At 35.9% G+C, this 27,572-nt stretch overlaps 1 protein-coding gene across 1 annotated transcript; it reads left to right on the top strand.

Moving 5' to 3' along the window:
* The first annotated feature begins 84 nt into the window (after nt 1–84).
* CFAP69 (cilia and flagella associated protein 69) lies at nt 85–27,572 on the top strand. Its single transcript, XM_056484607.1, has 23 exons — nt 85–221; nt 502–564; nt 1,919–1,984; nt 3,044–3,153; nt 5,049–5,125; nt 5,875–5,973; nt 7,765–7,914; nt 8,039–8,216; nt 8,961–9,084; nt 11,085–11,133; nt 11,219–11,340; nt 11,843–12,062; nt 12,915–13,079; nt 13,874–13,992; nt 14,412–14,530; nt 15,558–15,639; nt 16,902–17,094; nt 17,633–17,770; nt 19,966–20,042; nt 21,079–21,273; nt 22,238–22,324; nt 24,080–24,184; nt 26,220–27,572. Exons 1-23 carry the CDS (start codon nt 108–110, stop codon nt 26,352–26,354), a joined length of 2,787 nt encoding a protein of 928 aa, XP_056340582.1. The 5' UTR covers nt 85–107; the 3' UTR covers nt 26,355–27,572.

Here is a 27,572-nt window from a genome sequence, read left to right as displayed (position 1 = left end):
GGTTTTTCATGGTTAGTGTTATTTATCGACCTGCCCCTCCCCTGTGGGAGCCGCCGCGCCGCTCCCATGGCAACGGCCGGGCCGCGCTGCCGCCGCTCTGAGGCACCATGGCCTCGCTGGCCGCGGCCGAGCCCCCCGGCCCTCGGGCGGCCTCCCGCTCCCCGGCCCTCGGCTCCTCTCGCAGCGGCGGCGAGAGGCGCAGGAACGCCCGGGACTCCCAGGTGAGCTGTCCCGCGGGCAGGGGCACCGCCAGCCCTGCTGCTGGCCCGATCCCTGCCCTGCCCTCCCTGCCCTGCCCTCCCTGCCCTGCCGTCTTCCCCGGGCTGAGAGCAAACCACCACCTGTGCTCCGCACACGGCCGGGATTTCCCCGTCCCTGAGTAAATTCCTGTTGGCTTAACGCGGCTATTTCACATTTTAAATCCCTTAAAAAACAAAATGTCAAAATTAAAAATGATAATAATAATTAAAAAAAAAAAGGTTGAAGGTGTTGCTTTTTCAGGATGCACCGTTGAGATCGGCGGATTTGAATCACGTCATCACACTACTCAAAGATTCGGGCTCGGTAAGTAACCCTGGTGCCTCGCTATCTCACACAGTAATGCGGCTTTGACAAATGTTTTATGCAGGTCCTGTAGCACCCGCCCTGAATAAACTCATTTATTATATTTATTATTTATTATATCCAGCACAGGTGGGTGGAGCTACAGAGCACAAAGATGAGTATTTCTTCTGGTACTTGAATGTTTCTAAAGATGATCAGTGTTATAAAAAAATTGTGTCAGTTATGGGTTGAATTTTAAAAAATGCATAGAGGAAGAGAAGTTCACACAGAACTTAATAAAAGACAAAAGCATGAGCATTCAAAGACTAGATATGCAGAATTTCATATTTGAGATTTTTAGAGTCTGAAACCTACAGCTGGGAAATAGATACATATACAACCTTATTGAAAATATGTCATGAATTTATGTAATTGCCCGAGTTAACTGCTAACAGTTCTCCAGTGAGGTAATTTTAAATGAAGGAGAAATATACTAAGATCAATATTGAAGAATAAATACAACTACCTATGCACACAGGAGAAGCATCATCTTATGGGCTTTCACAGATGACTTTTAGTCTCCACAAGATGATTTGGCAGATTCAATTCACTAAGCCATAAAATAATTTTGATCCAAAATATGGATAATTTATGCTCTTAAACAAGGACCTGATTAAACTTGGCACATTTTAAGTTAGTACCCCTCAGAGAAGGAGTTATATATTCCCCTCTTCCCTTTTTTTAATACAGAGCTGATAGAATAAACTTGCTGACTGAAGAAAAAGGTATTGGGTGATACTGTTTACTGCTGCTGTAGACAGCATAAGATGTATGATAAAATGCCTATAGGATTCTGGGCTTTTACACTCCTGAAACAACTTCCTGGCCTGCCTCAAGGTGCAGGTGCTCAGGAGAGCTGAAATGGATGCTGCACATTGCTGACACAGCCTGACATAGCCTCACTTCAGTTTTCAGCTTCGAATTTGAAGGCTGTGGTGGCTTTCCTAGTGGTGCAGAGCACTCTAAGCCACTTAGATCTACATGCTTACACATTTATGTTGTATGTGACAGAGGTTTGGTTTTCTTAGTTGCTTTACAAAGAATCACAAAGAATTTAAGAGGAAGAGTCCACGTGTTTAGACAGGAGCTTTTGAAAGCCTCTTCAGTTAGAGAATAGACTTCATACTTAGAAATAAGGCTTCTTCATGGAGTTAATCTCCTTCAAAGCACTTTGAGGATTTCGTTGTAAACTTTTAAGTCTGTTTCCACTTTAATTTAAATTTAAAATTTAAATTTAAAAAAGGGTATAAACATAATCATTTAAGGTTCTAGGGCAAACTGCAATTAAGACCTGCTTTTCTTTCTTTTACTTAAGAAAGATTTGGAAGAGGAGCAGCTGAAAACTCTCAAGAAGGTAGTCAAGCAATTTGAAAATGGACTTGTATCCTTTTTGCCACTCTAGAATTCTGAAGTCATGGTGTTTTATGTATGGTAATAGTCTGACTTTTCAGCAAAGTATTTGATGCTGTACTGTGTTTCCACATGAAGAATAGGAATGATCATATACCTTTTCATCACTGGCCTCCTTGTCTGCACACAGCCAAGTTTGGTAGGTTGGCAAGATCCTTGGATATTAGATTCATTTGTCACAAAATTCGATAGAGGGTTCTCATCTGTACAGTGGCTGAAAGTGTCCAAAATGTACCTGGTGTAATTTATAAACTCAGAATAGAAAAGCATAATTGCCACTACTTAAGAAACTGCAGATAAAATAGCAAGATAAAATAGACTTCCAGTAAGGAGACATTTTAAAGAAAAATGAAGTCAGACTAATTTATCTGAAACTTTTTTCATATTTACAGTATAAACTGAAAGTTTCCAGTAATGAGAAGTAATCTAAGGAGGGTGTTGGAATGTGGAAAAATGTGATTAATTTCATAAAGTTCAAATAATTGCACAGTGATTTAAGGCATCACATTGCAACTGAGTTGTGTACTTAAAGGCAGTTTCTGTGAGTCAGTGGATTGGTAGTAACTTCTCAGTCTCAGTTTTCTGTTCAGTTTTGATTTTGTGCTTCTACCCTAAATTAAATAATCTTAATATGTATTTGGGTCCAGATTTTCAAATTTCAGTTAGTCACTTGGGACAGAGGAGAGAAGAATTTACATATCACAAGGTTGTCTCAGAATTTAGGTAGGTAAATCTGACACTATGATGTAAAACTTTCATCCTCCATATTTAGAAATTTTGTACTGAGCTTCCAGTGAGTTCAGCTGAGAAGACACCTAAATCAGATTTGCAAAAGTTGAACTTATGTAAAAGTAAGGCTGCTTCAAAAAGCCCAAGTATAGACTGACATACTTCTTTTAAACACCTATGTAAACATTGGTCTTATTTTTTCTTGGTTTTGTCTTTGAAGTGTGATGAGCCCAGTTTTCAGCTTTTTCTTCTCATTCATAGTGGTATGGATGATCTGATTTCCTTAATTTGACATTAAAAGCCCCTTAAGAATGTAGTACAAATTACCGAAATTCTTAACCTGTGTGCAGAAAAAGTGAATGAACAAGAAGCTTTCACTGAGCCTTTATGTGAACTTATTAAATTGTTTGGGTAAGTACCTTAGCCCCTCTTTTAGAGATCTAAATACTGCTTATTAACAGGTCTATGCATTTTCTAAGGCAACTGACATATCCATACAGCATTTATCTACAAAGTACCTGTATCTGCAAGGTGTCAATTGCATCATCCTTCCTTTTCATCAGCTGGCTTTTACTTGTGTCCAGTTTCCTGGTGACATGAATGAGGGACCTATTTTAACAGTTTGATATCTGTGCAGTTACATGTTACATAATTTACATAATTCAAAACCGTGTTGTACACGGCCCCATCTTGCTTGGAAGCAAGGTTCCCCAAGGTCTCTTATTGCCTTGAGTCAGCCTGGGACTGCTGGCCTCAAAAGATTCACCAGCTGAGTGGTACTGAGGTGTGTTTTGCTGTTTCAGACAAGCTCTTAAGTGAGTTTAAAAACCCAAGGTGACACAAAGACACTTTTAGTACCTGAAGGTAAACATTACAAAATGACAAGCCATATTACAGGAGAGAATGAACCTCAACAGGATTTAGGATTTATATTTTCTTTTAAAATGTATTGCATGAGCTTTGGGGCATCTTTGTTGTCATGATGTGTATTAAGTAATCTGTAGAATAGAATTTATGTATTATCCACACTTGTCAATAGTCTTCTCCTCAATAATTCAGTAAAGTTATTTATGGTATACTTGTAGCTACAATTACTCATGTATTTTATTTCATTTGAGGAGGAAAAAAAAAAAAAAACAAACCGCCTGATAGAAAACTAGTGGCATAGTAAAACAGATATTCAGATAAATTTTTACATAGCTTCCTCTCAGCTGTTAGGTTTAATAAACACAGAACTTTTCAGCTGAATCTTTTAGTTCCCTAGCACCATCAGTTGTATAGCTTTTCTTTGCTGCCACACAGTGGGGAATGTGGAGATACATAATGGAGTTTAATTTTCTTAGGTGTTTGCTACTAGCATGACAAAACTGAGAATGAGTGTATGAACTCAATAAAATGTAGCTGACTTTTCCTCTTTTAGAGCAGTTCAGCACTAATTGTGGTTTCTGCAATGAATATATTTTTCAAAATTGCACCCTTGGGTTTTGCTTTATTTTCTGTACTATGGAAATTCCACCACAATTCACTAATTCTTTACTACTTCATATGACAGAGAAGCCTTTAACCAGAGGCAGGGGCTGGTTTTTTTTAGAATTCAGTTTTGGGTATATTAATTTCTCCAGTAAAATATTCCACTCTTGTAACTGCTTCTGTTTACCTTTTTTTCCCCCTATGTCTTATTCTCCCTCCCCTGCCTCCCTCAACATTTCTTCCATTGTTTGCTCTCTCCTCTCTTTTTCTCTGGCAGTGTTTACAGAGGTAAACCTACCGGAAAGCTGCTTCTACAGTATGTACTGCAGAGACCTTGGCATAATATTAGAATGTTTACTGTTAGACAGTTTTTAGTCATGTCTGAGTATTTTGAATATGTTATTGAGTATTTATTAATATCCTGTTTTAAAAAAAGAATTTGTTGTTGTGCTGTTTGGAGTCAGGTTATTTGGTTTACTTTTACTCGTTTCAAGAGGTCTTGCCCAGAGATACAATCCGTTTTTTCTACCTCTGCACATGTCTGTACATAGCCTAGGTCTGTAATAGCCTGATAGTGTCTTGGTTGTAGGATTTAGTCTTCCACGTTTAATGACATAAATATTACCTACGAACATGTACCACTAATTGCCAACATGTAATTGCAGATTATGAAGCTTTCAGTGTAGAATCAGCATTGCAAAGAATGTGTCCATCCTAGAAAAGGTGTCCTTATCTGAAAAAATTACCAAGGAAGAAGGGAAGAGGGAAGAGCTACTGAACTTTTATGGTCACTTGATTAAAGCATGGTTGTAATATTTTTAAATTTCATTTTGCAGGTTACCATTTCAAAAAAAGAAATCATCTGATGAGTTAAACTATTCCGTTGAAGTTTCACAATCCATTGCACAACTGGGTGAGTGTAACCTGATACACCACAATAAAATTATTATTATGCCACAATAAAATCAACTGTATTATTAGCACAATTTTAATTTATTGTTACTCCTTAGCAAATGTAGGTAATTTGTTTAAATTATTCATTCAATCCTTGGGCTTTTTAGTATTAAAAACAATTTTTACTTTGCTCTGCAGCTAACCTGCAGATTGGCTAGCAGAATTACCTATTTGCCAGTGTCAAAAGCTACATGAGAAAACATTATCAGTAGAGATGAAGAAGCAAAGGTGTATATAGCCTGTTTTATTTAATTTTGATCTGACAAATGGGGGTATCACTGTAAACACTGAAACCTGGGATGTGAGGAACATGTATCCTTCCTGTTTCTATGCTCTCTTTATTTCGTATCATATCTGCTTAGAAGAAGAGTTTCTAATGACATGGTAGTGTTGACAGCAGCTTATTGTAGTAGCTTTCCTCAGAATTCCACAACTTCTGGAATAACATCCAGTGTCTTATATGTAAGTGTCTGTAGCCATAAAGCTGAGCAGGTAACTTTTTGATTAAACTTATGCTACTCCTCTAAGATGCCTTTGTCCTCTCCAGTGTGGGAGTCTGTGTCTCTTGAATATTTTATAATGAAACTTTGCATGAAATCACAGATTTGTAGGGGATATGACCAAAGGCAATACTAAGTGCTGTAAAAAGAAGAATACTTTCTAAAAAAAATTTTAAGTCTTAATTACATTTATTTCTCTTTCTGACAGGCTACTTGATGAGAGTGCCAAGCTCTCAAGTTAAAATACAGATCTGTAAGAGCATTGTTAGCTTTTACAATATAGAGCTACCAGGAAAACTACTTTCAGGTAAAGCACGGTATTTTTATTTTTTAATGATCCCAGCTACTTTGAAATGCCTCTTTTAATTAGTTATTGATTATATTTTCTTTATAACTATGGTTACTGTATCTCATATATTAAATATGTAACCTTGGTAAATGTGCAATTAACATGTTTCATAGAGGTGCATATTCTGTATCTGAAATAAGTTCATCAATATACAAGAAATTAATTATTACACGTACAGAATAGCATTAAATAGCATCCAGAAAATGTGAAGTGATACGAAATCTCTGAAATGGAGGGGGGAAAAAGCAGTTAGGATCTGAAGTATAAGAAGGGAGATGTAGTTTGCAACATTTTGTATGCAGCCTGGAGAGAAGCAGCTCTGGTTTCACTTGTGTTGTGAGGGATAGATCTGAACCCATTAAATTTGATTGTGTTCATGTTATATGGACACATTTGAGTATAGGTTTGAATAATCGCGTGACCTGTCTCTGCAGAAAGAGGCTATGCATGAACTCAGGCATGATCAGAATCCACTAGTATATAAATCCTTTGACTCTTATGGTGCCAGGGACTCTTGTCAGGTGAAGTCAGTCATGGATCCCCTCCCAGAGGGATACAACATCACGTATTCTGATTCAGCACTGGATTTATAGGCAGCCAACCTCAAGTGAATATTGCCTCAGTGTGGCTCAAGAGAGCAGGTCAGGGTGCGTTCCTGATGTCAGTGTGCTCCCCTGCTGTGTTCCTGCAGTGTGGCACTAGTCCTGTACACTTCTACAAGTTTTCATTTATTTTAGGAGGCCAAAGATGCTGCTGCTGCTAGAGCCCTTTCAAGATTCTAGAAATATGAAAGCATCCAAATCTGTTTTTACCTGACAAACAAGACTCAAATCCTGCAAGTGTGCTTTTAGTTCTGAATCTGTAAATAATTCCATCAGGATAAGTGAATGTTATTGAGCAATTTAGGTCTTTTTCCAATTTAGAAAGTAAGATACGTTATCTTGAAATGAAGAATGTGTTTAAGTCTGATTTTTTTAAGTCAAATATTTGATCTCTAAGCATATATGTAATCTTGCCAAAGTTTGACCCTGCAGAGTTCTCTTATCTATAAGGTAATACCAACTTAAAGCCTGTCAGAGTGTGTGCTTAGTTAAACCTCATTTCACCTTGTGCATTATCTGTATTTATCAATCTTGTACTTTATGACATTTGACATATATCTGTATATATATACATAAATATATATTTGAGCTGATTAAGATAAACTTTGCTTTCATGAGTTATTATAATATAAAACCAAATTTATTTTCTCAATGCTTCACCTTCCCCATAACTCACTAATGAATTACAGATTTACATATGCATAGACAAAAGTAAAAACACATTAGAAAGTCAAGCATGTAAATCAAAGTTTGGATTCATCTGTTTTAAGTAATATGATGATAGAATGCAATAATTCTCTTGTGACTGGCTACTGAAGAGAACTATGTTGTGTACTAGCCACTTACTGATGACTGAAGAAAATTTTTCACTTCTACAACCCTGCTTTAGCTTTCATTGTCTAAATTCTGAGAAGCAATTAATTTGTTTCTGTAGCACTGAAGTCTCATTGAGGGTGAGTCTGTTGGATATGTTTTAGGCACTACTCAGATATGAGAAAAGCAGCTCTTGTGTATTGGATTGTTTTTCTTAACAGCTTGAAATACGATACTTGATTTCAATCCTTTCTTGAGAAAGGATGAACATTTTATGAAGTAATCAAAATTCTGAGTATTTTCTGCATTATAACTAAAGTTGTTGAATGTGCAGGTTACCAGCCAACAAGTGCAAACTATAAAATCCGAATGGCTGAAGAAGGAGGATTAGCAGAAGCTCTTGTTTTGTCACTAGCATTAGTTGAAAATCAACTTATTGAGAAGTTGTGGGTACTTAAAGCTCTCCAGCATCTTTCTACCTCTGGTAAGTACAAACTCTTCTTTCAATAATCTCATTACCACTGGTCTTAGGTCATTTTTTCTGTGAACATGCCTGAAACAATTACTGACCTATAGAGAATTAATTACTCCAATTTACATAATTTCAGGAATAAGTTGCAGACAAATGGTGAAGGCCCAAGCAGCCAGCAGGCTTTGTTTGTATCTAAATGGTCCTGATCCCTCAGGACAGCTGGTGTTCCGTTCCTCAGATATCCTATGGAGCTTGCTAGAAAATGCCTCCAAGGAAGAAGTGGTTAATCAGCTCAGCAGCTTGGAATGTGTGCAGTAAGTACAGGGAGCATTTTATGAATTTGTTTTGTAATTTTTGAGACATCTAAAGCAATCTATTGTATAGCATTTTGTTTGAAATTAACAGAGAAATGTGAATGTGCCTCTTATTACATCCTCATTTTCAGTTTTCAGTATTAACAGAGTTGTTGCTGTAACAGAGCAAGAACAAGGTGCTCTGCTGCATAGTGCATGAGGAATAGCTCTATCTATTCCTTTGTACCATGAAAGAATAAATTGCAGCATTTTCAAGATCCCACCTTAGGCTCAACAGGCCAGTATTCCTTCACTGTTGAAATGCTGATGTTACAAAATTACAAGGAATTTCTATGCCATGATATACAAGGATTATTTCTATATCCTCTGCTGGAGTAAATAACAGGTTCTTCCTTAGTGAATTAGACTGTCTTAACTATTTAAGATTAAACTGTTTCTTTTCAATAATCATTCCGCAATTTCCAGTTCCACATTTGAGTAAATACTGTGTCATTGTATTAATTAATTATAACACAAACAGTGGAAGATGCAATTTTCAATACATGCATCTTGCATCTATGAAATAAATTTGTCTAGTGGTACCCAAAAAAAATCCACTTCATAATAAAGTTTTAAGTTATTTCTCTTGCAGTAAAACCCTAAGGCTTTGAAAAGTATGATGCTGAATGAGGATTCATATACATAGGGCTGTCCAACATTAGAATATCAAAGGAAGAGGTAAAATGCATTTCATTTTATTTTAAGCACTTTGAAAGAAGTATTTGCCGACCTTGTCACACGTGGCTTCCGGCACTGTGATCATCAGCTGCGGAATGACCTCTTGGTGATTGCCACATTACTGGCTGAAAACCGTGCAGTACCTGTGATTGTAAGTATTCCAGAGACTAATAACTTCTCCTTTGCTTTTTTAGGCTTGGTATTCATCCCCATTAGGGCTCTAATACTTTTTTCTACTGTGTTTCCAGTGCTTTTTTTCTTTCTTGAATTTGCTGAGCAAGAAAACATCTTTTCTTTCTGCAATTGTCTTTACCTCAAAGAGACTTAAAATCTGTAGGTCATTAGCCCAGAATACTAGCATCAACCTTATTTAATACTTAGAAAATCACATTAACATTATTTATGTGCAAAATCTAATGTTAATTCTTGTATTCTTGTATGGATTCTTGAGTGTGCCATTCTCCTACAATAAGTTTTGCACTAAATCTCATTTGTTGTTTGAAGATGTAGGCTATATTCTGATGACCCAAATGTTTGCTTCATAACTAGGAACAAGAAAGGTGTCCAAAAATCACCTAAGGAGCTCTAAGTAAGATTCTGAGACAATAACTACTTAGATGGAATTAATTAGAAGCATATAAATTCTTTTAAAGATTACGTCACATAACGCACTACCATGACTTGCCTGAAATGTAGATGACTCATTCTTTTGTAATATTCCAGAATTTATATGAGAAACCTGCAGAGAAATTAAGTTTTTATAGATGTTAATATTGATTTAGTCTCTTGTTTTACATTTGAGATTTACAGATTCAAATGAAGTTGTGACATGCATACTGAATAATTAGGCAATCAGATCCCTGGGGATATATTGGCTATTCAGGAATATATTTACTCTTGAAGAGAAGTTTTCAAATTGGCTGTATTACTAAATTAAGATTACAAACTTTTCATTCAAGCTTTTAATTTAACATCAACTAGTATGAAATGTCTATTGTACTATTGCAGCATTAGAAATCTAAAATCATATTAGAAATCTAAAACATTCAAATTGTTTATCTAGCTGTGGAAACAGGGAATTTTATTCCTACAAAATAAATTCCTACAAAATAAGTAAACCAGATATGTATTTTTAATTCCTTCTACTAAAAGGAAGAAAAATTGTTTCTATGCAAAGAAAATATTAAAGCAATTTAATTTCAGTTCTTTACTCTCAGCCTGCCTTGAGATTTTACAAGGTATAAATATCAGGTAGAAAAATCATTAGCATTACCATTTAATCTTGCCTTATAGATCATACTAGAGCAATTTGCTTCAGAATGTTCCCTTTTCTTCTTAATATACTATCCAAGGAACTTCAGAAAAGTCAGTGTTGTATTTTACATAGTTCACAAATGAGCACAGGAGTCTAAGCCTTTGAAAAGGAAAACTTTTCTCATCATAAGCAAACTGTAATATATACATGAAGTTCATAATTATATTAATTATTATTTCTGTGTTAGAACAAAACTGTTTTCTAATTGCTTACCTCAGAAACAAAACTCTTTTGCCTCTAATGTACTGAATAGACACCTCCTGGCTTTTGTCCTATCCATAGTTACAGAGAGACATCATTGTCCTTCTGTTAGCAATGTAGGAGCCATGATTTACAAGATTTTATTTTCTGAGCTTTTCATATGTGATATTGGTAAATTATTCTTGCCCATACATGCAGTTTTCATATGTTTACTGGTAAATGCACTGAACTTGAAGTGCATTGGTATGCATAACTGAAGCCACAAAATTGTATGTACTGGTGACCCGGATGTAAAACTTGACCAAATGCATTTTAAAAAACACAGCTCTAACAGCACTGAGAATATGGTTTTCTTGTGTTAGATTATATAGTGAATACAAGTGTTTGGGACTTCCCCACAGAAGCTCAGACTTGTACTGAATGAAACATGGGTTTAATTGTACCCTTAGGACTGCAGTTAGTTATTGTTGTATAATGTCCAAATGGTTGTTCTCTTCTTTGATAAAATTCTGTTTATTCTGCCATAGAATACATTAAATTCTCTGTTCTGAAAACATCAAAGCAAAATTAAATCATAAGTCTTAATTTCACTGCAATCTAATTTAATTAATGTATGTTTTTTGAATGCCTTTTAGGAAAGTGGATTTGCAAAGCTCTTAATAGTACTTGCAACATTTACTGAAGGTAAGAGATTCCAAACTGCATAATTACACTATTTTTGCTTTTAATTGTGATTTTTTTTGTAACTTATCTACCATTTTCTTCGTAGTTAAACTTCCTAATCCCTTGGTAAAAGGTTTTAAACTTACCTACTCATACGAGGATTTTGAGATGAAGAAGTTACTATTTAATATAATAGGAATCTTATCTGAAGAACCATCTGCTGCACAGGTAAGTTGTAACACAACAGAAATAATAAGTTTTAAAAAAAAGGAAAAGACAAAGGAATCATGAGAATATTACTTATCTGTCCATCTGCCATAGTCCAGTACACTGAAATTATCTGTTCTCCAAATCAAGAATTCATACACAACTTCAGACCAAGTCCTGCTATTGGAAAGCAGCATACAATTTCTATTTTAGAAAGTTACAAACTTAGGCCATGCTATGCAAATGGCTGGCAAATGACTGCAGAGCTTTGAAATACTCCTGAAGAACATAATAAATTTTAGCAAACCACAATCCGTGGGAAAGCTACAGAATATAAAAAGTTTGCCTACTAAGTACTTATGTGTTAATGTGTTAACACTTAAGTGTTCATGACATGGTTTCTCAATAAAAAAATAATGTTGTTTGTGTAGGACAGAATAAAGTTGACTCATCCTTCAGATTTTTCTTATTTGCATGTGAAATCTGTAAACTGTCTCTCTTTTTCTTTGTCTGGACTCTGCAGCTCCTCAGTGAAAATCATGTGATGCCAGCTTTGCTTTATTATGTAAAACTAAATCATCAAAAGCCTGGATTTCCTGGCTGGTCTGCTGCCCAATATGAAGAATTGCAGCTTCATGCAATTGCTGTTTTAGCTTCAGTGGCTCCTGTGTTAGTAGATAAATATTTGTCCTGCCAAGCGAATACTCTTCTCCTTCTGTTTCTAGAATGGTGTACAGGCCAAGGTCAGTGGGTACTCATGGCTTTCACACACAGGTAACCTCAGAACAGTTCAACTGAACCTACTTTCTTTGCCAGGAAAGGAAAATGTAAAACTCATGATGTCAGAGGATTCTTTTTCATAGGCCACCTAGGAAAAAAATGTTTCCAAAAGCCAAATAACCATCCTTTTTTTTTTTTCCTACTGAAGGATGAGCTGGTGCCCCTTTCCCTGTGTGCCACTATATTGATATTCCTTCTCTACTGTCTGTGTTTCAAGTGAGGCAAGCCCTTCCCTTGTGGCAAGAAATCCAATCAGTAATTCCTGCCATGAGGCAGGACACGTTAGCTCAGAGTTGTACATAATGAGACTGGTTTCAGACTAAAGCTGGCTTCTGGGCATCAGAGAAGAGTGTGGGCAAAGCAAAAAGATAACTAAGTGCATTCAGTTTTGTTGACCAGATTTCTAAGGATAGATATTTTTCATCATAAAATTGGTATGTCTTCCTAGGAAGAAATTTTTATTTGGGTTGAATGGACTCAAAAGGTTGATATCAAATGTCATGCTAAACATAGCATATTTTGAGTTTGTAAAGCTGCTCATGAACCTAGTAACGTTAAAAATGTATAATAATCTTAATTGTTCACGAGAATGTTACCTTTCTTATACATGTAAAAATAAGTATTGTCCTACACAAAAGGCTTGTTACCAGATGGTTTTAAACAGGAATAATTTCTAACTTCAATGGACTTTTGGGAGTTTTGTTGTTATTCTGGTTTGGGTTTTTTCTTTTATATTTGTTTTTATTTTTCTTGAGCACATTATTCTGAGCATAGATTGTCTGCCAAAATGAGTATTCCTTGTGGTTCCTCCACAGATCCTTTCGTTGGTCGAGGTCACAGTTTCCATGGAACAGGTGGTCGTGGTAACAAACTTGCACAAATGCGCTACAGCGTCCGGGTGCTGAGATCTGTTGTGGCCCTTTATGATGATGCTGTGAGCATTAATTTGTGTGACCAGGGAGCAATTAGCCAGCTACTGGGTAAAGCACAATTTGTATTGCTCTTCTTTAATTAGTACATTTCTGTTGACACTAAGAGTGTTCCTGTGTTTATTTAACCTACTGTTAAATTTTGGTTTAAGTTCCAAAGCAAACTGGTTTAAGTTCTTTTCTTACAAGTTCTTCTTGAAGGAAACAAAACAAGAAAGATCCTTTGGAATTCAAAGAGTATGTTCTAACAAAAAGCCTAGAAATTAAGTATTTTATAGCTTCAGTTCAACTCCAGTGAAAACTCTGCAGAAACCTACAGCTTTTAATGAAAGCAAAATTAATACTGTACCCTACATATCAGGATCAAGTAACTTTTCTTTCTCTAGGAGAATTTTGTATATGAATGCCCTCTTCCACATAGTGGTTCCAAGGCTGATTTTCTCATCAATGGTGGTATTTCATGTCTTTCCCACATTTCCACTCTCAGTTCAAACATTTGTGAAGCTGTGGACTACAGTGAACCAGCCAGTTTGTTGTTTTTTTCTAAGACTTCCTTAATTCATATCAGTTCCCTGAATTCCTTGCACTGGCAAAGGGGCAGCACAGAGTCTGAACAAAGAAGAAATCAGTGCAAGCTGCTGTCATTAGCTCTATCATGAAGACTAAAGGCATGAAACTGCAGCATCAGAATGCGGGACTTCTGTTAAAACACAGGAGATAAAACTGAACTTACTGTAAAAATCTTTTAATATAAATTTTTTGAGTTTTTAAAAAAGCAACAGCTGTAATAGAATTTTGACTTGTGTATATGGGCATTCATATATATAAAATATATCCATTTACAGACATCTTAAAGTATGCAGCAGACAAATCTAAAGAAAAAGAAGGTACTGTTCTACTGGAAATCCAAGCTGACATACTATTTATTTTGTCTGTTCTCTGTGAAAATGATATCCACAGAAAGGTATGTATCTTTCTATCTTACATTGTGCAGAAAATGTCAAAACATATTATATTTTCTTTTAAGGGACACTAGTTTTTTGTTTTAATTGAAAAGCAGGTGTCAATTGTAGTTCATTGTTAACAAGTCATGCTTTTTCACACAGCTAAAATACAAAAACACTCAGAAATCCACTAGTAAGTGTTGAACCTATTTGATTGTTAATCTACATTATTTTAAATTTGATATATGAAAGTGTGTTAAGAAATGAATTAGCACTTTGGGAAAACTGAAAATCTTTTTTCCTATGTGTATATCCTGCTGTAACAGGTGGACCAAATTTATTACAATATAAATGTTTACATTTTCCATTGTATTTTCTCACATGTTTAAATTGAGTAAATATTGCTTAAGAAACATTGCTTTAATTAACCTTTCAACAGGAACTCTTCAGCTGTGAAGGAATTGATATACTTATCCCATTCTTTACAATGGATCCAAAGAAGTTATATAGTGGATTAGGCCACCACTGTCTTCTGCTCAGTGCACTCGACTGCTTGTGGTTAGTGAAGTATTTTAGCAGCAGTAATTTGGAAAAATGTCAAGTCTTGTATTTTTTAGGTCTGCAATGCTATGACCTTTCTCTGCACATGTAGGCCTTTCTTCTGTTTATAATGTATAAAAATTCTTCATAAAACTTGACTAATTAAAAATGATGCAAAAGAAGTGGAATGTAGTGCACGTAAGATTTTTTAAATATGGATTCAGTGTGACAGCCTCACTCCCCACAGAGTGACCTCCTGACATGCAGACTTACTCAAAACTTTTTAAGCCAGGCATAAGGTTAGAGTCTGTAAATAACTTCAGAGAAGTAAACAGCAGGCAAGAATAGACCAATATTAGCAAAAAACTGTGTAAGCATAAAAACTGTTTGTAAACTGGCTATATTGGGCTAGAAGTATTTTAAAGATTGCCAGTACGTAGGAGGAAAATAAAAACTTAATTTGTTTTAAGGCAGAGGTTGATAAATACATTAAAAATCGATTATGTTTGCTGGGGGAAAATAGTGATACAGGTGATCTCTTTAGTTTCTCTTTTAATGACCATAGCAGAGGAAATAAAGAAACAACAGCAACATGAATGCTGGATGTATGAAGATTTTAATCTGGGAGAAGCAAACTGTTGCCAAAAAAAGGCTTGCTTGACTCACCCCTTTGATTTTTCTGGCAGAAATATTCACACAGCCCTGCAATAAACCAGATTAGGGACATGACCTGGTTAAATTTTAAACTCTTTTACTGAGTTAGTTTCAGTTCAAATACATATTCCAATTAATTGAGAACCTGCCAAATTTCTTATGCTGCATCAAGGAAGGTGTGCCACCTGCAGGAGAAGAAGGAGCAGTCAAGTAGTTATTTAGTTACAGGTGTAAATGAAAAGGCACATGAAACATGATTTTTCTACTCCCTGAAGGTATGAAGCATATTGCATACCAAATGGTATGCAATTCAGCAAAATGAATGAGATTATTGTACAATGTTCAGAAGCATAAAAGTGTTTCTACATAAATGAAATTATTTCTGTTTAAGGTCCTGTGTCATTGGATGTCACATTGCAGAGGTCTCTTTTATTGAAAAACAGGGCATTTTTCTCCTTCTGGATTTGTTGGCAGTAGGTATTTTTATTATTGGTTTTGTAGAATGAAAGAACGGGAAAACAACATAGAAAATTGTGGGTTTTTTGTTGCCATATCTCCTAAGACTGATATAATGCAAAGAACCAAAAAAAGCCAAAAAAAAAAAAAAAAACCAAAAAAACAGTATATTTAATTCCTTGAGACAGACCCATATATCTGCTCAGAAATTATTGGATAGGTTTTCCATGGGGGTTTTTATGGGGGGGTTTTTTTTGGGGTTTTGGTTTTGTTTTTTTTTTTTTTTGGTACATATTTGACAGAGGCGGTTTTTAATTTGACAAAATTATACTGTTTTTGAAAAGAAAACCCAAACTATGCTCTTAGTTTGGATGACATCTCTCTTTGGAAAAGCACTTAAGTTAGTAAGAGCACTTGATGGCTTTAACAGTTTTTATGTTGTTTAATGTTTTTAGTTTTGAAGTTACTTTGTACATGTATCTTGTGTGTAGAGCTACTTCTGTGGATCTGGCACAGACATTTCACCTCTTCCAAAATAAAAATGCACCTTCCTTGGTTCATTCACTTATTCATACTGGTTGTACTGTCAGCCCCTGCAGACCCTCAGAATAACAAAATCATAGAATGGCCTGGGTTGGAAGGAGCCTTAAACATCATCCAGTTCCAACTCCCCTGGCTGTGGGCAGGGCCACCTTCCACTAGAACAGGTTGCTCAGAGCCACATCCAGCCTGTCCTATCCAGCCTTTGGGGTTGGGACATCCACAGCTTCTCTGGGCAAGTTGTTCCAGTCCCTCATCAGCCTCAGAGTAAGGATTTTTTTCCCAATATTTCTTCTAAACTGACTCTCTTTCAGTTTGAAGCCCTTGCCTCCTCTCAGCTGCTGCCAAAAGATCTGGCCACAAAACAGATGTGCTGTGTGGTTCTGCTCAGCCTCTGCCTTCAGAGATGTTTCTTACAACACTAAATCTTGGTAGCAGTGTATTCTCCAGCACATGATCCTGGAGGCATGTACACAGAACCTATTGTGTAATTCCTGTAACACGGGAATGCATCTTCTATGATCCTACACTCATGCCCCTCATTTTCCTTGATTTATGGAACTTTGTATAGCAGGATTCCAGAAACTTTAAGGATTTACAAGTTTTACACGAATTTTGTACAAATACTAGTGGTGAAAAGCTTGCAGTTACTTGATTATGTAGTACACAGTTTCTCAGAAAGTAGACATCACTGTGTTTTCAGCAGTTTAAAACTTTCTTTACTTTGTTCTTGACCAAGTTAAAGGAAAAGAACCTGTGCAATATAATTCTTGGAATCTTGGTTGAATTTTCTGACAACCCTAAAACAACTTTGCACATGAGTGTCTGGCGAGGGAAGAGAGATCAAACAGCAGCTAATCTTCTAATACAGTTATGGAGACAGGAGGAGTTGGATTTGGGAGTCAGACGTGATAAACATGGGAAGATTGTTGGTAAGTTTTATGATGCATGTGGAACTGTGAGCAGTCTAGTAAAATAATGACATTATTTGCATTTGTAGTCTGAATTCTGATGACAGTAAATAAGAGCATTTACAGCTTTTCACTATAATTCTTACCAAACTTAAAATATCTTCTGTTCCATTTATTTTTTATTTCATTTTATTTATTAATTTATTTTCATTTCATTCTGGCCACTATATGTCATTTTCTACATCAGCTTGGAATGAACCAAGTATTGAACAGAACCATGACCAGCCTTTCTAATGCTGGACAGTTAAACTGCTTAATTTCTTCCAAGAAAGGCATTGTGTTTTGTTATATATTGTAAAAAGAAGTGAATGCTGTTCTCACAAATTTTTAGTCATGCTAATTAAAATTTCCTGACCCAAATTATGTTATGTATTATATCTTGGCCAACCAATCAAAATTACCCACATGGTGTCCACAAAGTGAGATGGATTTCCTCTAAGTTTGGGAACATACTACATCTTCATTCTTCTACTCTGGTTTTGTGTTTTTATATTACTAGACACTAAGAGACCTATTGTTACCAGCTTCCAGAAACTGCAAAAGGTCATTCCAGTGCCTGCCAGCTGTCCCAGTTTTGCCATCATGGAAGTTGCAGAGAGCATACGGGCAAAAGTTTATTCACTATTTTGCAAGCTAGGTAAGACAAATGAATTGCCTTGTCAGTGTCATACTTGTCATTAAACTGAACTTGTTCACTGGGGATCAGTAAAGTCACTATAAAAAAATCAAAAAGGTCAAAGGAAACGTGATTCAGCATCAGTACTCTCTAATTAACAGATGTTTGGTTGTTATGTTTTTTTAAAAAGTCTCTCTTTATTGAGATATCAAGACTCCCCTCTACTTTGCTGCCCCTACCACCAGGAAGAATTTTCTTAGGACTAAACGTAAAATTAGCTTCAAATTCTCTGCAATTTATTTTCCCACACACAATATCTTTTTCACATATTTTAGCACTTCTACATTTATTTCTCTAGATTGAGAAAGATATTACTCATTGATTGAATGTTCTAACATAACCTCTAATTATTCTTTTTTTTTCTGGAGTCTTTCCAATTGATTAAAATTCTTCATTGTCTGAAGTGTCCCAAAGCTGAACTCAGTACTCCTGCAGAAGCCCCACAGCCAGATAGAGCTTTGTTACTCTACACACCTTGTAAAGAAACATTCAGATGTAAATGTAACAATAGCTGTATTCCTAGGCATGATACTGTTTGCTCACTCAACTTAGAATGTTGTACAGTCATCTACCATCCTGGATTTGTACAGGTGGTTATTCCTACACTTAGAATTTTCTGTTTGTCCTTACTGAATTAAATTCTGTGGGTTTAGATAATTTTTCAGAGTGCAAGATTAATTTGCATTTTGATTTTTTCTTTCAAAGTATGGCAGCCCCTCTTATTTTTTTGTTATTTGCACACTGAATATGAATACTCATTTTACCCTTGTCTTGAAACCTAAACTTAAGTCAAGATAAGTGATAAATTCTTCCACATCCATGACATTTTTTTTTTTCTGTCTGTAGAACAAAAGTTGGGTCATAATTTTCAGTAATTTATGTTGGATACTAATTTTTTTACCTATTAAGATTTAGCTGCATAAACATTACTTGTCTAATTATTTGTTTCAGGGGGTTTTTTTAGGCTTATTTTTGTTTTCATGTCCATCCTCTGCAGGTTCAGAGATAATCAGTAATTGTTCTGAGATTGCTTCAGCCAGTTCTCTGCTTTACCTAGAGAAAGAACTGGTTTGAAAACATCCTTAATTTCTCTAATAATCTATAGCTACTTGCTTCTCTGTTGTAACCCAGGTTCTTACTAATTTTAGTAGTGTTAATTATCTTAAATATTGGATCACAGCTGGATTCTTTACTAAAATAAAAAGACATAAGATTTTCCTCCAGCTTTCTCATATATTCACAGATATGTTCCATGTTAGTTATATACATTGTACTGTACTGTGAGGTACTGAAATTATAAGAAAGTAGATAATAACATATGGAAATATTTCACAGTCTTTTCTCAGCAACTTTCTCTTACTATTAAGCTCCATAACAGCTTGTAACACAATGATCTAAAAAAACAGTTGTGGTAAATGGTCTGTATTTAGTATTATATGTATTTTAGTATTATTATATGGTATTTCTTAGCTTCAAAACACAATGTAATTATACTCTAGACAGATGCTACTTTCCCAGTTACCACACAGATGATATGATGAAGTCTAGAAAGAGATTTGATAGACTATATTTAGATTTTTTTAATTAAGTGCCATTATCTTTCAGTGTGAAAAAAAGACTAAAAAACATAGTCTCAGCTATGTTTCTCAGCCAGCCATACTTCCCTATCTTATTCTTTTCTTTTTTTTATATATATTTGGAAATTTTAAAAGGTAGAGTCATGATGCTCAAGGCATTATGCTGAAGACAAAAATCTACAAGATGGGGGGACACTCTCATTAGACAGTTTTGAAACTGGTGTAATTTTCCTGTTGGCTACTTCATAGTTGAAGCAAACTCTTTATGTGCTGAACTGCTGCTCTACACCCTGTGATCTGTAGACTCAACTGTTTGTCTGCTTTAACAGAAAACAAACCCTTACCACTAAAGTATAGCATCCTGGCCTACCAAATGATTGGAAGGCTGACAGAACCATTCATAAGTAAAGATTTTAGTACAGAAATTTTTTATCAGCAAAGGCCTGCTCAGGATCAAGAGTGACTGACTGAGGTGTGTATGATGAAGATTTTGCATGTGTTCATATGACAGATGTCTTTTTTTAGAATACTATATTTTAAGATAAATTCATCCTACTGATGTGATTAATATTCTTTTAGGTTTTGAAAATTTACCTGGCTTATCTGCTAAGGATTTTGTTACACTTGCTATTATTCAACGTTATATTGACTTTAAAGTGAGTATAGTTCGAGCAAATACTACTATTGTACCTGCATTCCCAAAAATAGCAAGTTTATCTCAGGACATAACAAATGACCCTTCAAAAGCTGTCCCCTATGTCACAAGTCACCTATAATTTCACATAGTGAAATCCAGTACTCACCAGCAAAAGAAACAATCCCACCTCCAACATTGCATCTATATCCATGTTCTTGCTTCATACTGCTACAAATGTTTGTTACCATGCAGCTAATAAGACTAGAAACTTATGCTAGTTAAAAATAACTCAGAAAAAAATAGTTTTAACTGTTTGCAAGATCAATACAGGAATGTGCCAGGAGTAAGAAATTGGGGAAGGACTGGAGAGGAGGACTGTGTCCTCTCACAGTAGGGTCAGTTTAAGGGATGCTATTCAAAATGACATTAAAAACACATTCTTTTGAAGGTTCTTCTGTGCTTTGCTATCTTTGTCCCCAACAGTATCCATCCCTCCATCCATCCATCCATCCATCCATCCATCCTGTGTAAAGTTAAGAATGGTGTGCCTATAGGAAACCATAGCAGGCTACCAAGCTTTGTGAAAGCTGTCTTGCTCAAAAGATGCTTTTCTTTATGATAAATTTATGCTAAGGAACAAAGTCTGTGAGAGCTTGCAGAAAATTGCAAGACTCAGTCTTTGGTTGATAATTCCAGTTACCATTGATGGCTCATGTTGCAATTTGCTCTAATAATGTCTGCAATTTGAGATTTTAAGTAGCAGGCTGTAGGACTCAGCACTTTGCTCTTGTGATTTGGTATCTTGAAGCTATTTCTTCTGAATTTCTGTAGTTATCTTCTATAGCATTCTTGTTACTCCTTTTGGAATCAAGTTTGGTCTTGGGAAGACTTAGGGAGGCTTATCATGAATGAATCTGGCACAGTATTAGTGCATAATCTTATATAAAATTTCCAAGAAGTCAAACAACAATGTTTTGTTGTCTGTTTTGTTTTGAATAATTGGAACTGAAGAATGAGATAAATACCAAATCATATGGTGTATATTTCACACACAGATTGGAGAGGTTTGGAGTGAAATATGTGCAGAGATAAAAGAAGAATTCAGGCCTGTTACATCAGATGAGAGAGCCTTGAAAGTTATTTCAAATATATTAGAAAATACTGGAGAAGTGGTTGTTGCTCTGCAGACTGAAGTGCTTGAAGCAGAGCGCCAGCTCAAAATCCAGGAAGATGCAGAAACTTACAAAGAAGTAAGACAAAGGAGAATTTAAATAAGGAAAGCCTACCTAATCTTTTTTGTTCATTTATGTGCTGATTTTCTTATTCTATAATGTTGAGAATCCTGTCTGTGTACACTGCTTGAAAATTTTAATTTTTAATTAAATTAGGTTAACCTCAGTCCGCCCAGCTTGTATAATGTCCACAGTATTTAGAGAGCAACATGAATAAGTGAAGCAGTATCATCAGTGATGCATCAGCAGTGGGGTAACAGGAAGCAATCTTTATTTTACTATGGAGTTGCTCCCATGTTCATCTGTAGCAGATAACAGTACAAAGTTATACCTATTACAACTGTTCCTGCTTCTTAAAATGAAATATAGGTCTCTATTATAAGCTCCCTTGCTGAATATTCACAGACCTTTATTACTTCAGAAAGCAGGGCTTTGTGCTTCCCAGCATACTGAGAATGAGAAGGTATAGACATTTTCCAGCTTTGGTTATAAGGCAAACATTTTGGTTTTTTGCTCATCTACTGTCTCACCCTCTCCTGCTTTCTGAGGAATAAGATCAGTTGACCCAGTTAGTTGTCTGAAATCTTATGCTAGTGTTTGGGGATTGTCCTGCATTGTGATGACTGCACTTTTGTCACCTGAACTGATTCCATCTCTTTTATTCAGCATTTGAGAGTAAGAATATATAGAAAGCATTCCTGAAAGAGCTGGGCCTCATCCAACATATCTGTTGGAAGAGAGGAAAATTAGTTTACATGAAGTAAGCCTCTTTGTTTTTAAAGGCAGTGCATAAATGAAGTTTTTAAAGGGCAGGTACTTTACTACCACATTTTCCTCCAATCTCAGGTAAAATGGATGAGCTAAGGTAGCCAAAGGGCTGCAGGTGAACATTCTTTTTAAATGGCACAAACAATGGTATCAGAAGAGATTTGATATGCAAATAGGATTGTGTTGCATGCTGTAAATCTCATTTATATTACAGATCCAGGCTTCCCAAACACAGAGAGAACTGTTAAATAAATCTTGGGAAAATTTCTTGACTCGGACATCAAACTATGAGGCATTGAAGGTAAGAAACCTGATGGAGCAAAAAATTTACAATCATGGTGGAGTCATAAGAATTGTGAAGTTCCAAACACAATTTCTTAATGAATTATAAGGATATTCAAGTAGAAGTGATAGTAAATTTTATATTCACACAGCACAGAAGAAGTAACCATAAGATATATGTAAAAGTTATGCAATCTTTGATTCTTCTGACTGCAATCACAAATTGGGGATCAACATTGTCACTTGCAATTTAGGAGTGAGTGTATTTAGGTGTATTTCTTCTAAAACAAAACTACAAGTCTGTTTGTTCTTACTTTATTTTTTCTAATTCTTCATTCTCTTTTTTTAGTACAGCAAATATCTTTCAAGATGGGAAATATTTTATGATGAAAGGAGTTTCTTCTATCAATATTTGCACTTTCCCAAAAGAACATAAAAATATTAGAGTCCTGGTTTGGCAACCAGACTAAGTTGGAAAATTAATGAAATCAATCTTAAAAGAAAAACTTTGGCAGCTAAATTTAATTTTTCTTCATTTCCCAATGGACTTGCAAAGGAGAACAATTTTCTTTCAATGCATGCATCTCCCTGGCCTCTGGAAAGATGTATGCTAGAATTAGAAATTAAAAAGGACAGAAAAAGGACCTCAAGAACTACAGACTCATTAGTTGTATCTGAGTCACTGGGAAGCAGTTTTAGGCACATGAGGGGGAAGGAGATTGGTATAGAATGTCATGAATTTACCAAGGACAAATCATGCCTTGCCAACAAGTTGCCTTCTGTGACAAAATTATTTATTCTGGAAAAAGAGGAAGGAGGATGCCTATTCCCCTGGCTTTAGCAAGGTTTTCAGTTGGTCCTGTGTAGCATTCTTGTAGTCAGAATGAGCATATATAGACTAGATTACATACAGGTAGACTACAAGCTGTGAGAAAAACTGGCTGGACTGATGGGCTCTAAAGGACAGTGGTCAGTGATTGAAGTTTAACTAGTATCACTCAGTTTTGAGTGATATTCCTCTGAGTTAATTATAGGGTTGATAATATGGTGTTGATTTAACATTTTCATTGGTGACTTGGGTATTGGATCAGTATTCATCCTCATCAAGTTTGCCCCATCCCTGGAAGTGTTTTAGGCCAAACTGGATGGGGCTCTGAGAAACCTGGTCTAGTGTCCCTGCCCACGGTTGGAACTAGATAAACTTTAAAGTCCCTTCCAACCCAAATCATTCTGTGATTCTGCAGTTCTGTGACACTGAGCTGGAGGAAGCAATCCATATCCTGGGAGGTAGGGTTACTATTCAGAAGCTGAACAGATGTGCTGACCAAAAGTTCATGAAGTTCAGGAAAAGAAAATGTGAAGTCGTTCACCTGGGTTGAATTGAGATTGTATTGAGATGCCTCAGTCCAGCTGGTGTGCCTGGGGAGGTGGCTGTGTGCTCAGTGTGGGGTGAAAGCTGCCCATGAGGCAGCACTGTGCTCTTGTGGCCATGAAGGCTCACAGCACCCAGGGCTGCTTTGCACAGAACACTGCCCTCAGTCACAGCAAGCAGAGATTCCCTTCCCACCCTTGCAGTGCCACATCCATTTATTCTGGTTTTGGGTGCTCAGTACAAGAAGGAGTGAAAAAACAAGAGGAGGGTACTTATATTAAAGGCAAATAGAATTATAACTTCATTTATTTTGTCATGTTGTTTGTATATTTTCAAACGAGTGCAAATGACACAATCAATGCAGATTAAAACAATTTTACCTTTTTTTCTGACTATCTTTAGAAAGCAAAAATTCTTCAGGAAGAATTAATAGATGCTTCCAGACTTAAAGCGAAGATTCAAAATGGATCAGTCTACTCTACTGATATTCCAGAACTCAATATAACAGTAAGTAAGCCTTAATAACACTGTTTTATTTTCATTAATAGGTAAGTGGTATGGGGTTTGTTCTGGCTATATACTGCTTACCTTTTCTTTAATAATTTTATGACAAGCTCCAAGCACGTAAGAAAGAATCTGTATCTTCTGCAAATTACTGCTTCCCGTTCTGACATAGTCTTAGATAAGCACTTGGACAGAATGAAATTCAGATCTACAGATTACTCTGAAAAAGTGTGGGCGAGATGGGCCTTATGCTATGTGACATGTACCTGTTGTGAGACAGCCATTCCTGAAAACCTTGGTGAGGTCAAGACCTCCTCCTTTCATTGTTGAGTACATCTGTGCAATCTTTGATACATCCAAAGAGGTGTCCTTTATCAGTAACATGTCCCTGACTGTCTGCAGATAAGCCACTTGTTGCATCTGCAGAAAACATTTTGTTCTCATTTCTATCAGTTAATTGAAGACTGAGAAAATGAAAAGCCTTTGTTAAGATCTAATTCACACCTAACAGCATATTTGGATATTGAGTTTTGATAAAAAATGGGGGAATCCTCAGTCTAGCCAATAACTGTTTTTAAGCTAACTGGATTATTTCTGTGTAAGCATCACAGCCAAGGAGGTTTTAAGGGGGATAGTTTCTTGGCTGCTTATAAGTTACATTTACATGTGAGGAAAAGCTAAAAACAAGAAACATGAGGTGCTGTTTCCAAACTTGTATGAAGGCAAGAGATTCTATTTTGGGCTACCTGGCATGAATGAATAATGACAACTGAAGGTGGCTGAAACTTGAAAAAGAAAAGAGGAAGTTCATGTTTGATGTGATGGAGAAGCAAGGAGCCTAATAGGGAGCAAGGGGATTGTCTCAGAGTGCTGAACTAGAATTTTTCCCACACTACCTTAAACTTCAGAAGGATATCCAGGGGCATCTCTGTGAATGCAAGATGAAGTGGTCTGGACCAATTCATTAAGTACTTGCATAAAAAACAGTGAGACTGTTAAACAGCAATATTTTCCAGAAAGTATCTGAAAAATTTTGATACAAGCATGAGTAATCTGGAAGTTGTTAGTGGAGAGAAATATATTGTTAGATTTTGTTTTAAAGGCTTGAACCTCAAACCAAGTATGTTCATATCTTAGAGGGAGAGGATTTAACACGAAAATACCTTCATGGTTCTACAATGAATATTTCAATAACAGTAGATAAAAACAAGGAAAAGGTTAGTCCATTTTGCAGAATAGGTGTCTGAGAAAACGTATCAGCAACATCATATAACATTCCTCAGGTATGTTGCTTAGGAGAATTACAAATGACAGACATGGCTGGATTTTTTTTAATGCAACAGTCTTCTTCTGTCCTCTCTGCCAATCACCCTCAGCAGGGAGAGGTTAAGATTAAGTTAATACAGTTTTTGCAAACCAGTCAAGGTCAAGTAATCAAACGTGTGAGCCACATGCACTCAAGGAGTTGCATTTGTTTTTAGTAGGTTGCAATTAGAAGACAGAGCTGTCACTCAGGATATTTATTCCAAGACCCAAACCTGTTCAGTATAAAGAGTAGTAATGAATATGGAAATGGTATATGTCTTCCAGTCTTGGAGATTTCCTGTAGCAATAGTTCTATGTATTTGCATTTTGAGAGAAAAAGGGCTTTTTTTTTTTTAAGTAATAAGTAATAATATATAGTGAAATTTTGAGGTCATAAACTGTGGCTGACATTCTATTCAAATCCAAATAAAATTGTAAGCAAAGTTCTATTGGGTAAAGACTTGATTGTCTTTTTTTCAATTCATAAATCGACACAAAGGCAGAAAAGCAGAGCACATAAAAGTAGCCACTGAAAAACCACTCTCCTTTCTTTTGTATTGATGGGAACAAATTGTGAATTTAGTATAAAGGATAGCTTTAGTGGCCCTCAGAAACCTCAGCAGGTATCTCCACCAAGTGAATAATATTTTCAAAAGGCAGTTAATGATTTAACTCTCCTCTCATTTTAAATGCTAGCATGAAAGTCAAGCAATGTATTATTTTTGTATTTCAGGTCGGACCTGGTCGCTTCGTAACTGTGGATAGTACGCTTAGTCAGCAGAGTGGAGGGCCACTGGCTGATACAGAGCATGCTCCTAGAAAGTCCTCTGTTTATAAAAGAGCCTTAAAAAAAGTTCAAAAGAGATAAAACATTGGACTCAGTCAAGAAAAAATCAGTACCTGTAGGATAGATGCTGTTCCAAAGAATGCTGTGTTAATATATAGTTACCTATATGTAGATACAAGATAAAATCTCTTTTAATGATTTGAAAAATTGCTTAAAATATCACAAGAGTAAAATTATAGTTTCCCTTAATTAATATAATGTGGGGATGTCTTATTAATGAAGTTCCCTAGTACAGTATGGTGCAAAGGTATGTTAGTCTAGTAACTTTGTATGCTAATATCCCCTGTCAACAGGTCCAATGTTTTCATTTCCATCTCTTGCTGACACATTCCATGCCTTGCAGTTTAAGCATCTCATTGAGCAGGGTGATAAATCTTCACATGAGCAGGTGATAAATCTTCACATAAACATATCTGATTCTTCATTTTCCTGAATACCATACCCACATATTTTTTGTCCAAGCCCATTTTGTTTCCTGAATTGCCACTTTTAGAATCAGGACTTCTGACATCCCAGTTTTCATCTAAACACTCACTAAGGAGCTTGTTTTTGCTAACAGTTTCTCCCAGCCTGTTGGAGAGCATTCTGCTGGAACATCTTTCTCCATTTGGGTTGCTCACAGCTCTTTAACTGATCTTATTAATCTAATAATTGTTGGGCTGTTATTCCTTATAGAACTCATCCAAACAGAACTCATCTTCTTCCCCCTTGGCACCTCTAGAATGCCTGCACAAACTGGTGAGCAGCAGACCTTTGTGCAGATGACTCAGTTTCTAAGCTATTTTCTTTTTTAATTTGGTCAATGCCAGAATTCACTGTATTACAATAACACAAGATTCCCTGAGGCTCTTCATTTTAAAACTAGTTGCTATCCAGTGCTATGGCATAAATTTCTGTGTTGCAAGCTTTTATGCTGTAACATACAAACTGACATTTAGTCTGTCTTTTTTGCCTGTCAGCAACATCTTGAGAAAAGCACAAACTTCTGCTTTTTTAACTGCCAGCTTGAAAAAAAGGAAATAAGTTTGAGCTAAACAAATTCCAACTCCTTTTTTTTACTTCATGAAAGAGGGATAGGATAGGTATGTATATAAGCATATCTTAAAAATGTTTGTCATATAACAAGACAATGGTGGCATTAAAAATAAAGGCAAATAGTTTTATTTTAAAATTGACTACCTAATTCTATAAAAACAAGAATCCTAAGAAAATATTGAAATAAAATAAAACGTACATATG

The sequence above is a fragment of the Oenanthe melanoleuca genome, chromosome 2 (assembly GCF_029582105.1).
Source record: "Oenanthe melanoleuca isolate GR-GAL-2019-014 chromosome 2, OMel1.0, whole genome shotgun sequence".
In the NCBI taxonomy this organism is placed as follows: domain Eukaryota; kingdom Metazoa; phylum Chordata; class Aves; order Passeriformes; family Muscicapidae; genus Oenanthe; species Oenanthe melanoleuca.
Note: the sequence above shows the minus strand (reverse complement) of the source record. Positions and strands in the feature narration are given on the sequence as shown.